The 12,207-nt window shown below is 53.2% G+C and overlaps 1 protein-coding gene across 1 annotated transcript in view; it reads right to left on the bottom strand.

Annotated features, from left to right (window-relative positions):
• Positions 1-313: 313 nt before the first annotated feature.
• The window catches only part of MYO1F (myosin IF), a 31,105-nt gene continuing 19,211 nt past the window's right edge, over positions 314-12,207 (bottom strand). Inside the window, exons 17-28 of the mRNA XM_074350846.1 lie at positions 10,992-11,098; positions 10,390-10,488; positions 10,158-10,302; positions 5,645-5,759; positions 5,369-5,538; positions 4,583-4,728; positions 4,069-4,215; positions 3,732-3,880; positions 3,134-3,211; positions 2,351-2,546; positions 2,104-2,273; positions 314-1,442 (exon numbers count right to left, since the gene is read on the bottom strand). Coding sequence (XP_074206947.1) covers positions 1,366-1,442; positions 2,104-2,273; positions 2,351-2,546; positions 3,134-3,211; positions 3,732-3,880; positions 4,069-4,215; positions 4,583-4,728; positions 5,369-5,538; positions 5,645-5,759; positions 10,158-10,302; positions 10,390-10,488; positions 10,992-11,098 — 1,599 coding nt within the window. The 3' untranslated portion in view covers positions 314-1,365. The remainder of the gene's footprint in view (positions 1,443-2,103; positions 2,274-2,350; positions 2,547-3,133; positions 3,212-3,731; positions 3,881-4,068; positions 4,216-4,582; positions 4,729-5,368; positions 5,539-5,644; positions 5,760-10,157; positions 10,303-10,389; positions 10,489-10,991; positions 11,099-12,207) is intronic.

The following is a 12,207-nucleotide window of genomic DNA, read 5'->3' as shown; positions in this document are numbered from 1 at the left end:
GTGGGGCCACAGAGCTGTACCCCAAAGTACCAGGAGTGGGGGGCAGCCTGCATGGTGAGTTCTAGGGTAGAGAAGGGAGACAGAGGCCCTCATCCCCCTGTAGCACCAGGAAATGCCCGGCTGATGAGGTTGTGGCTCCCACAGTCCTTGCCCAGTCTGTCCTCGAAACTTAAGTCTTGCAGAGAGCAATGCTCAGTGGTGGTTGGGCAGTGGAGGGACAAAAATCAGAGATGGAGGGAACCAAGGACATTCAAGGGACTGGTTAAATGCTTTTGTAGAATGACTGGCTAATTAAAAGGCTGCTGAGACCCAGTTGCAAAATCGGGATTTTATTTTTTTTCCAGCCACACTCAGCTTCCCAAAGTAGGTGCAGAAGAGACAAGGTGTAGATCCTGCAGAAGATTCTGCAGACCAGTCTTTCTTTGATACAGCATCTCCCATCCTCCAGTCCCCTGCCTGAAGTCCTCCCATCACAGTGGGTGGTATTTGCCATCAAGATCTGGTGGGACTGACCCTTTGCATCCTTCTTGGCTCCTCCAGAAAACCCCACAATCTCTCTGCCTCCCCCTCCCCTGGTCCAGCCCCTGTCCCTTCTCTGACCCCACCAATCTGGCTCCATACAAACAGAGGGTGAGGGACAGGGTCCAGGGGTAGCCCAAGTGGATTGTGGGAGGCCATGTGGGACCTGCCTCCTTCCATGGGGTCCAGTTGGTTCCCAGATGGGTTTTGGGGGTATAGATTCAAAGCTGATGGGACCCACTGGAACATTTTCTGCAGGAAAGCTGGCATGCAGCTTCTGGAACCTGGCAGGTGAGACAAACTCAAGCTTTGTGAGGGACAGGAGGATAAATGAGCTTAAGGCTTGGCTCTGTAGAATCTCAGGTGAGTGACTAAAGCTCTCTGGGTCCATTTTTTCATCTGTAAAATGGGACATTCATGGCTCCTACCTCACAGGGCTGTGAGGAGGTAGTCCTTGTTGGCACTCAGTTAATTCATGTTTTCACCCGGCAAATATTTATTGCCTCCGTGATGAGAGAAGGAGGGAAGTCACACTTGTCAAGGTCCCCCTGACTGTGCCCGGTAATTTGCCTACTGGACACAACTCATTTTGTGTTCACAAGGCAGCTGGGAGGTAGGTTCTGCTCTTAGCCCTGTTTGGCACAGGAGGAGATGGGTATGACAGAGGATTGGGTGGCCAGGGCCCTGGGGGTGGCTACAGTGGTGACCCCTAGACCCAGGGTGTGGGCTAGGCTGCGCTGGAGGCCCCAGGACTGGACCTCTGGCCAGCATAGCCAAGGCAAGCAAGACCCCATTGCAGGGCCTGGCAGATAGCGGGAGGGCAGGCAGATCTGAGCCCCATCCAGCTCAGATCTTCTCCACATAGTTTCCTGGGAAGAGGCCCTCCTGGCCGTGCAGCCGGCCTTTCCACCAGCCCGAGGAATCTGCGGGAGAGAAAACAGAGTGAGACAGCACCCAGCCTGCCCTGGAGAAAGCCTTCATGCTGGCTCTGTGTCTCCACTGGCCTGGCCTAAGGCAGAGGCTGAAGAGAGATGGCAGGAAGGGAGGGAGCAACATGTGGGTTTGCATTGCTCCTGGCTCACTCTCTGTCATTTTCTAGACTATTCACTGATGCTCCTCCCTCATCCATCTCTTCCTAGAGGTCCCTTCCCATAATGCCTGTGGTGGGCCCAGGAATGACCTCTACGGGGCTCCCCCGCCCACCTGCAGAGGGCACTGTTGAGTCCCAGGCCCCTCTCCGGGCCACCCAGGGGCTAAGACAGGAAGTAAACTGGGCCATCCAGACACGGCCCACTTCCTACTCACAAGGTATGTTCTGCTCTCAGTCCTGTGCTTGACAGATGAGAAAAAGGAGGCTGGGGTACTGGGTGAGGCAGTGAGGCCCAGCTCCCAGAGCGGCTTAGGAGGTGACCTCCAGACCCAAGGCCTTTTGCCTGTGCAGCTACTGGCCCAGAAGAGGATATCTCTGGCAGTGGCTGGGAGCTAGCCGGTCACCCCTCTTCTTGGGAAGGGCGTGTGGTAATGGAGGGCTCCCTGGCTGTGTCAGGGTTCTGACTCTTCCCATTTCTGCCCTGGCACACATACCTTCCATGAGGATCTCGATGACCTCATTCACGTTGAAGCTCAGCTCGTCCACATCTTGCCCCACGTACTGGTACAGTGCCCGGCACCTCGGGCCATGTGTCCGTGGCTGGGGCTTGGGTCGGCCCACGCCGGGAACAGGTCGCTGCCCCACGCTGCGCTTCCTCTGCATGCTGTGGGCACAAGGGGGCACTCGTCACAGCCCCAGACACTCCCCCAGCTCCTGGGGCTGTCCTCTCACACCACCTACCCAGCCACGCCCTGGTCAGGCACATTGAGGAATTCTGTGTTGTGCTCCGAGGGGGGCCGTGCCCGTGGGCGTCTGCTGGCCCCCAGGGCTGAGGATGGAGGGCCCCGTGGTGGCCGCTGGGAGCCCCCTCCAGATGTGATCTCTAGAGGCAGGTGGCCCCCTCTGGCAGAGGGAGGCACCCCGTTGCGGTCCAGGCCTGCGATGAGAGCAAGAATAGGGGCATTTGTCAGGGTGATGTTAGGAGGATTTGGGGAAGACTTGGCTCCAAGTTCCCTGTCTGAGAGGCAGCTACTCTCAACCCAGGATGGCAAGCACTGGCCTGGAGGGAGAGACCCCGAGGTTAGGAGGCCTAGAGGGAAGCTCTGCAGGGGTAAGATTTTCCCCCACCCTCTTCCGTAGGTGGGCTTTTGTGAGTGGGTCTTGGAGGATGAATAGGAGCTCAAGTGGAGTAGAAATTTGGGAGATAGGCAGAGCAAACAGCCCAAGCAAAGCCCTGGAGATAAAAACAGATTTGCTAAGTTGGCAAAGGAAGATGTAGCTTGCATGACAGGAGTGGAAGATGGGAGGAGAGAAGAGGTCAGTGGTTAGCTGGGGTCAGATTCTGGAGGGCTTTGAATACCAACTAAACTTAGCCTTTATTCTGTGGCAGAAGGGGAGCTATGGAGAGTTCTGGACATAAGAGAGTGGTCAGCTCTGCTTATTAGATCTCGATGACAGGATCTGGCTTAGGCCTTGGAGTCCACAAGAGGCAAGGAAGACATTTAGTGGGGAGAGTCTCTTCACCTCGGGGAGGCCCGGGAGCTGCCCGCGTAGGGGTCGACCTTCGAGGTTTTCCCTGGGCCATTCCCTTCCGTGTAGGCTCTGAAAGGGAAGGGGGAAAGGATATAGGGATTTGAGTGGTGACCAGACTAGGTTCTTCGCCCCGCTCACAAGTCCAGTCCACTCTGCGGCTCCACCACGGGTGCCGCCCCCAGGCTCACTGGCTCTCCCATCAAGACCGCCCGCTTAGTTACTGGAACACTGGTTCCGCCCAGTGATTGGCCCCGCCCCTCAAGGACCCACCTCTCAGTGGCTCCCTAGGCCCACCCACTCCAGAGCTCTCCCTATTCATTAACAGGCTCACAGGTTGGCTCCCTGGCCACCCCCTCCATATTTCTCGCCCCCTCATTGGTCACCTCGCTAGCCCAGCCCTCTTCATCGTGCGTCCGCACTTTGTCTCTCTAGATTCACCCCTCCATGGCCCTCACCCTCTCTAGGCCAGCCTCACTGGCTCCGCCCCCACAACCTTGATTGGCCCCCACCGCTGGCCCCGCCCTCTACGGGGCCCGCCTTTTCCCCACCGCCTGTTTGGCTCTGCCCCCCCGGTTCTGCGCAGACTCACTGGAGCTTTTGGGCAGTCCATCACCTACGCTGACCACGAGGGCCCGGCCACTAGCCTTGAGCACCGCTGCGTCGCCGGAGCCACGGGAGAAAGTGACGCTGCGCGTGCTACCTCCGCCCCAGCCCTCCTTCTTCACCCGGAACTGTAGTCTGTGAGGAGAGGAGGAGGCTGAGGGGGTCCCCACTCCCCCAATCCGGGGTCACCTCTGGATCCCATCCTTGCCGAGCAGGGATGGGAGGGGGCGGGGCACAGGCGTATTTCGTCTGGTCCGTGAGGTGGGAGAGGGTGTGCTGTGCCATGCCCAGCCCGAGGATGGGAAGAGAGCTGGGGGTCGTACGTGTCGCTGAAGGTGAGGGGCAGGGGCCTCCGCACCACCTCCTCAAAGCGCTTGCACAGGAGGCTGACGAACTCGGTCTTGAAGACACTTTCTAGGAAGCTATCGGCCGCGTCTTCTTGGAGGATGAAGAAGTCGTCCTGCCGCGTGCTGGGAGAGGGGCGGAGGAAAGGTGGGTGAGAGGGACAGGTGAGGCTGGCGGAAAGGCTGACATGTGAGATGCCACAGGGGAGGGTCAGGTAAGGGGCAAGTGAAGGGTGACAGGTGGGGGAAAACGGGAGAGATGGCAAGGAGCTGGGGAAGGTGGTAATAGAGAAGGGCCAGGTGAGGGGACAGGTGCTGTTGGCAAATAGGGATCAGGAGTGCAGGGGCAGGTGAAAGCGGCACTTAGGGCCAAGAGAAGGTTACAGGCGTACCAGCAGGTAGGACGTTCAGGGTTATAGGTGGGGGAACAGGAGGGCAGCTGAGGATGAAGGGGGCTGCCGAGGGGTGACTGCGGGGCAAGTGAGGCCCTCACCTGAGGGAAACTCCCCGCAGGGCCTGGATCTCCAGCTTCTTCTTCAGGACCTCACGCACCTGGCCCTTCTCGGGTCCCTTCTTCACCTTCTCCCGCCCGATCACATACACACACTTGGGCGTCAGGATCAAGTCCCTCTTGATGGGCTATGAGGATGCAAGACCAGAGAGGCTGGTGGCAGGAGCCCTGGGCATGGGCAGCCTGTCTGCAGGAGAGCAACCCCAGGCAGAGGGGTGATGCTGGCAGGCCAGGTGAAGGACAGGTCAGGTGAGGGTCCCTTCATGTGAAGGTAGATGAGTGGTTACTTGATATAAGAAACAGGAGGTTAAATGAGGGTATACTGGCTAGAAGGGGGTGTTTGGGCAGTGAACAGATACAGGATAGGCGAAGGTATACCTGCTGGACTCAGGCCAGGTGAGAGTGTACCTGTGCACAGGTGTATCTGAGCCAGCTGACTATGTGTCTAATGGACAGGTCTATCTAGACTTGGTGAGGATGTCCTTAATGGATAGGTGTGTCTCAGATAAATAAGGGTGGCCCTGAGGTCAGAGCTCCTGAACAAGCTGAGTATGTAATTGTGGACAGAGGTGTCTAGCCAGGTGATGCTGTATCTGATGGACAGGTGTATCTGGGCTACGTAAGGACCTATGTGATGGACAGCTGTATCTACATTAGTTGAGAGTATACCCGTAGGCAGGTGTGTCTGGGCCAGGTGAGGGTGTACCTCTGGTGGGGGTGTCAGGCTGGGGCCAGGGTCCCGGATGTGGCCACCTGCTAGCGCCTCACCTTGAAGCGGCGGTCGTACTTGTTGACCGAGTCAGCAAAGTCCACGCGCTCCCTCTTGCCCAGGAACTGACGCAGCTCTGGCCGCTCCTCCAGCCCCAGGTAGTCGCCAACGAAGTTCCTATTGATGCTGTTCCGTCTCCGCTCCTTCTTGTTCAGCAGGATGTTGGAAGCTGTGGGGACACAGGGCAGTGGTGGGGAGGGTTGGCCAGAGGTCATGGCCTGGTTCCTCCAGGCCCACCCACCCTCACCCCGAGCCTCCCACCTGCAGCCTCTCACCTTCCTCCCGCATCTCCTGGTACTTCCGGACCGCCACGTGGCGCCGCCAGGCCTTCTGGATGGTGCGGGCAAAGCCGTCAAACTTGCGCTCTCGCATCTCCTCCAGAAGGAAGAGCTGGGCAAGAAGGAGGGGCAATGGATCCAGGTGTTTCCCCAGGGGCCACAGTCTCCAGTCTTTCCCGAGCCCACCCCTCCCATGTGCTCTTGCTGACAGATGCCTGCACACGTGCTCTTACACGATGGTCAAAATTTCTTTTTCTTCCTCCAAATGACTCGACCCAGGGGTCCCTCCCCATACAGGGCACAAGCTTCTGGATTAAATTATAACTGTGGGTTTGTCCTGCTGGGTTCAGATCCCAACTCTGCCACTTACTAGCTGTGTTGTCTTGTCAGAAATGGTATAACATCACAGTTTCTCCCACTGATTAAGCAATGCCATTACCATCCATGTGGGGTACCCTTCAGTTTCAGATGTTAGAAATGGGAACCAGTGTGCCTTTTGGAAAACCAACATGGGACTGTAATATGAAAATCTCTTGTATAGGACTGTGATGTGACCAGCGATCGTGCAGTTGTGCAGTCCACAACCTGCACAACCATACATGGCAGCTCAGGGAGGGAAGCTTTTGCAGAAAGCAGAGTAAAGGCTTTTGAGATTTAAGAGTCTCCACCCACAGGGGACTTAGAGAATAAACTATATTAGAGCAAGTCATTTGGAATAATAACAAGTGACGACATCAGGGAAAGGAACTCATTGGTGTATGAAGATATTACAAATCTACTGTAATAAAAACAATAGAGTGATGGTCAAAAAATAGAACGACCAGCTGGACCAGGGTAGATGGCAGGGAAACAGCATAATTCAAGCAGAAGTTTAGTGATGAAAGGGACAGCATTGTCAATCAGTGAAGATGGGAAAATTATTGCAAATAAAATCAGGTTCTATTTAGAAAAATAATTAGTACTTCTCCCAGAGGGATTTCTCAAATACCCAGATATCACATCACTGCTGAAAGCTCGGCTGCCGCTTTGCCCACTGAGGTGACTGATTTCTCCCAGAAACCCCAGGCTTCCTTGCAAGGACTAGAGGAATCCTGCAGACACTTGGTACAAACATACTTTAAAAAATATATATGTTGGAGGATTTTTAAAGTTGTCAGTGTTTATAACTGTTCATAAAAAGTAGGGAGTCTTCTCACCAGGAAGAAAAAACAACATTGCAGTGTTCACAGGTTTCAGGGAACTGAGTGGTATTTACATATTCTTTTGTTTCTCAGACCGTTTCTCAGACTCTGTGGGTTGGTGGGTCTGTGTGCAGAGTATGTTCCAGTAATGCCTAATAGGGTGTCTGGAGGGCACGGAAGTGCTTGGTGTGGTTTGCTGAGGGTACAGCGGGTGTGGATCAAGGGAGAGCAGCCGTGCAGAACTGGGGGTGAGCCAGTCCACCAAGGCAGGTGTCCGCCAACCTTGTTATTTCTTCTGCCCAGTAAAAAGGATTTCTTTTCCATTTGGGAGGTGAATCTTCCTGTCTTCAGAGTTTTAAATGCATCTCCTGCTTCAGAGGGCAGGTGCTGGGTGTGCTCACGGTGGATGACACCTGCCCCAAATCTTGAGACTGGCCTGGTATGCTGGGTTGAATACTGTTCTTTCAAAAGTCATGTCCACACAGCGGGAACCTGGGAATGTGACCTTATCTGGAAAGAGAGTCTTTGCAGATGTGATCTGGTGTCCATGAGGTTATACTGGAGTAGGGTGAGCCCTAAATCCAATATGACTGATGTCCTGATAAGAAGAGGGAAAGTTGGATCTAGACACACAGAGGAGAAAGCCATGTGATGACAAGGCAGAGACTATCCACCAAGGGTGTAGAGGTGGTAACATCTCTACACTAAGCAACACCAAGGATGGCTGGCAACCACCAGAAATTAGGGAGAGGCAAAGAATTCTTCCCTGGAATCTTCAGAGGGAGCACAGCCCTGCTGACACCTTTGGATTTCCAGCCTCCAGAAATGTGAGAAGATAAATTTCTGTTGGGTTAAGCCGTCCACCTTGTGGTACTTTGTCACAGCAGCCCTGGGAATCTAACACACCTGGGACAGTGGGCAGTGAAGGCCAATTGGTGTGTAAAACCGTCAAGGTATTTTGAGTCCACAAGGAACACAATCCACAGCTAACATAAGTGCATTTTTCATGGAGAGAGGCTCCAACTCCTTAGGGTGGTTTCATTCTTTTGATTCATTTTTGATAGTGCACAGTTAAACTGTCTCCATGTTTTTCCTGTATTCATTTTGCTAAAACTATTCTCAGCATTCTTTTTTTTTTCCTGTGCAAGTTTTCAGTCTTTTTTTTTTTTTCCCCCACTTACAAAAATTTCCCACCAAGCTTTTACCATTGTGAATTTCATTACTGCCAGCTCGCCCACCTTCCCTACCCCAAAATGTGCAGACTCCCATTTTGGTCAAAATTTGCTTTTATCTTCGATAGTCTTAGCCATTGATAGCTTTTTTTGGTCTTTTTTTTTTTTTCAGCATCAACTTAAAAATTTTTTGTTGTTGTTTTGCAGGGGGAGGTAATTAGGTTTATTTATTTTAAATGGACATACTGGGGATTGAACCCAGGACCTCATACATGCTAAGGGCCTCGTGCATGCTAAGCATGCACTCTACCACTGAGCTATACCTTCCCCTCTCTTTAACGTCAACTTTTATCTCTTTCTTTCAGAGTCAGATATTGTAATCTGTAACCAGCAAGATGGATTCCCTTTCTTTCTCTCCCTCTCTCCCATTCTCCTTTTTTTATTTTCATCTTCCCCTCCCTTTCTCCTTTCTTTCTTAATCTGTTGCCACTTAAATTGTTCCAGGGCAGTTTTTGCCAGGGACAATTTCGGTTTGTGCTGAGTTTCTGTCACTAACAGTATCTACTTTGAAGGCAATTCTAGTCTGTCTCGATTTCTTGGAGCAAAGCACATCTGTAGGGAAAAGTTCTGGGAGAAAGACGCAGGTGATTTCGAGGGATGAAGTATCCAGATCTCCCAAGACAGAGACTATTTCTATAGCTATGAAATTGCTAGTCTCTACCCACCTGTGTTACGTGTTTGTTTGGCGAGAGGAAGATTACCTGTAAGTTACAGTAACATCAAGGGAATCGTGACAATCTCCTGGTTGTCTTCATAAAGTCCCTGGGGTGCTGTAGAGCAGGTGCTGTGATTATGCAGGTGGTGGGGCACCTGGCTGGGCCTGGCCCACATCCCCAGCACACCTTTCCCCGGTGCTGCCAGCTTGGTCCTGGCTGGGGAACCTGAGATCCCCTTGAAGCAGCACAGCTAGTGGAAATGGCCACGTCCTGTCTGTTTTCCAGTCCTCATAGAGAGGCAGGTGGCCAGACAGTCCCGCGGGGGGATTTCCTTGCCTTACTATTATTTTTTTTTGTTATTGTCATTGTTACTTTTAAAAAAAAGTCCCCCACCTCCCAGCTTTATTGACATCACTGACATTATATTGTGTAACTTTCAAGTGTACAGGATACACTTATACTTTGCCACATATATGTTGCAAAATGATTACCACCGTAGGTTAGCTAACCCCTCTATCCCATCACATAATTACCATTTCTTTCTCATGCTGCGAACACTGAAGATCTACTCTCTTGGCACCTGTTAGGTACGTAACCCAGTATTGTTAACTGTAATCACCGCTGTACGCTAGATCCCCAGAGCCTGTTTGTCATTGTTTCTTTGTTTGTTTGCTTTTCCCTCTAAAGACAGAGGCAGCATGAAGTTGGTGGTACCTCCAGCCTTTTGATACAAGGCTGAGAGCTGATGACAGTGCCGGAGAGATTATCCCTGTGTTGGGAAGATGTGTAATGAGATTTGTCTTTGATGTAGGGCCCCAGGCAGGTCTTGGAATAAGAAAACTGCCACTTTGACCTGAGTCTTGGGCTCAGGGACTGAGTGTGTTCATGAATGAAGGGTTGAAAGAAGAAAAGGGGAGAGAGAAAACAGGATAGGAGGAAGGCGAAGGACGAAATGAAGACGGTAAAAAGATGAAAGGGATGGAGGAAAGAAAGAAGACAGGAAGGAACAAAAAGACATTGGGCATCACTGCAGGTGGCCAGGTGGTTCTCCACCTGCTTGCTGGCCACCAAGGACCGCCTAGCTAATTTAGTTATTTTTTCTTTGCTTTGCTTCTTTTTTTTTTTAATGGTGGCACTGGGGATTGAACCCAGGACCTTGTGCATGCTAACTATGCACTCTACTACTGAGCTATTACTCTCCCCTCTAATTTAGTTTTTTTTGGAGCACCTACTACACGCCAGGCACTGTGCTGCGGACATCCTGTTTTGTCTAATCCACCCTTCGATCCTGCAGGGTGGCCATGACTCTCCCCACTTTCCAGATGGGAAGACTGAGGCTTGGAGGGGCGAGGAAATGTGCCCATGATTGCACAGGGGGCTGAAAGGCAGGACCATGCAGGGGAATGCAGCGGGTGTCTGTCTCTCTCTGCCACACACTTACCGACTCAGGGTTCTTGATGAAGACCTTGGTGCTCCCCATCTGGTACTGGTCTGGCTCCATGTTGACCGCCCGCAGCAAGTGCTGGACCCCCTGGCGCTCGTCCCCACGCCAGTGCGGCCACGTCTCCGGGGTCAGAATGGCGTACCTGGAGGCGGAGGGTGAGGGAGGGTTTGCGCGGCTCCCGGGGTGGTGGGTGGCTGGGGTGGGGGGGTGTGCGGCGGGGGCGCCTCACCTCTGCAGGAACTTGGAGAACTGGCGGCGGTAGGCGAAGCCGGCCCGGCGCACCCTGATGTTCTCTTTCAGGCCCAGGTACTCCACCTGGTGCTTGACCCTGGAGGGAGGGCAGCCTGAGTCCAGCGGTGGGGGGCGGCTCACCGGTCCCAAGAGTTGGGGGGCGGGGTCTGGATTCATGCTGGGAGCAGTTTAGGGGTAAGTTCTGGGATCTAAGGAGGGGGGTTCAGTCCTGGTCTCAGGAGTCCACTTGGGAGTTAGTTCTGTGTGGTGGGGGCCTGGGTTCGGGGGAGGCATCTGTGTTTGTTCCATGGTCAGTTCCAGGGTCGCTTCTATGGGTGTTTCCTGGGGTCTGGGGAATGAGGGGGACTGTGATAGCCCCTGGGGCATCCTACAGTGAGTCTGGGGTCCTCCCTGGAGGTCTTGGCCAGTGCTAGGTGTAGCCCTGGGGCCCTGAGGGGCTTCACACTGGTCGTGGGGTCAGCCTGGGTGAGCCTTTCCATGGGTCACATGGCCCTGGGAGGGTTGCAGAGGGAGGGTCAGTCTGGAGGATGGATGGTGTGGACTGGCCCCATGAGTAGCGAGACCGGGTTGAGGGGTCACCTGCTCTCCTCCCAGTCACGGGGCCTCTTGGTCTCGTTGGGTTTGATGCATCGGATGTAGTGGGGCGTGCACCTCTTAAGCGTGGACACCAGATCATTAGCTTGTTTCTGAAGGGCAGAAAAAGGCAGGGGTTGGGGGTCACAGATGGGACCCTCTGGCCCTGCCCTCCTCCCACCCTGAATACAGACCCAAGAGACAGAGACACACTGGGTGGGTGGGGGTGGGGCGGCACCGGCTAGACAACTGGCTTAGGTGGTCCTGGTCTACATGTGACTCTGCTGGCACATAACAGACACATGGCGTTGATGCTGTGCTTCTGCCTGGCCCTCAAGCCCCAGACCAGGAGCTCACAGGTCTGCAGTGAGCAGATAGTAAATGCTCAGCAAACGTTTGTTGATGGAGTAACTGAGCACACAGAAGTGCACATAGCCAGGAACATTTCTGTCTGTCCTCTGGGGCACACGGACTTTGGAAATAGAGAGTCAAGTGTGTATGCCTGAGAGGCCAGCCTTGGGTTGAGCATTTTAGTCCCTCAGGGGAGACTAGAAAGAAAATCACTCCAGGTGGGAGGGCTGGTCTTAGCGGCAGGAGAGACTCCGGCATGGATTGCGGCTCTGCTGTGTGATCTGGGCCATGACCGCCTCTCTGAGCCTTGGCCTCCCATTTGCCAGGTGGGCCTTGTCCCACATACGTCAAGTGTCTCATGTTTGTTGCCAGCATGGATGAGTGCCCAATAGATGGTTATTAAAATATTGTTAAGATGGGACACCCATGTTCATAGTGGCACTATTCACAATAGCCAAAAGGTGGAAGCAGCCCAAGGGTCCATCAACACGACGGATGAACAAAATGTGGTCCATCCACACAATGGAATGTGATTCAGCCTTAAAAAGGAAGGCAATTCTGACATGTGCTTGAACTTTGAAGACATGATGCTCAGAGAAATAAACCAGTCACAAAAGGACAAATCTGTCTGATTCCATGCCTCTGAGGTCCCTAAAGGAGTCAGATTCCTAGAGACAGAAAGTAGGATGGTAGGGACCAGGGGCTGGGGGAGGGGATGGGGAGTGAGTGTTTCTTGGGGACAGAGTTTCTGTTTGGGAAGTTGAGGAAGTTCTGGAGATGGAGGGTGCGGATGGTTGTACAAATTTGAATGTACTTAATGCCACTGAACTTAATGCCACTTAAAACTGAATAAGGTGGTAAATTTTATATT

This window comes from Camelus bactrianus, chromosome 22 (genome assembly GCF_048773025.1).
Source record: "Camelus bactrianus isolate YW-2024 breed Bactrian camel chromosome 22, ASM4877302v1, whole genome shotgun sequence".
NCBI lineage: Eukaryota > Metazoa > Chordata > Mammalia > Artiodactyla > Camelidae > Camelus > Camelus bactrianus.
Note: the sequence above shows the minus strand (reverse complement) of the source record. Positions and strands in the feature narration are given on the sequence as shown.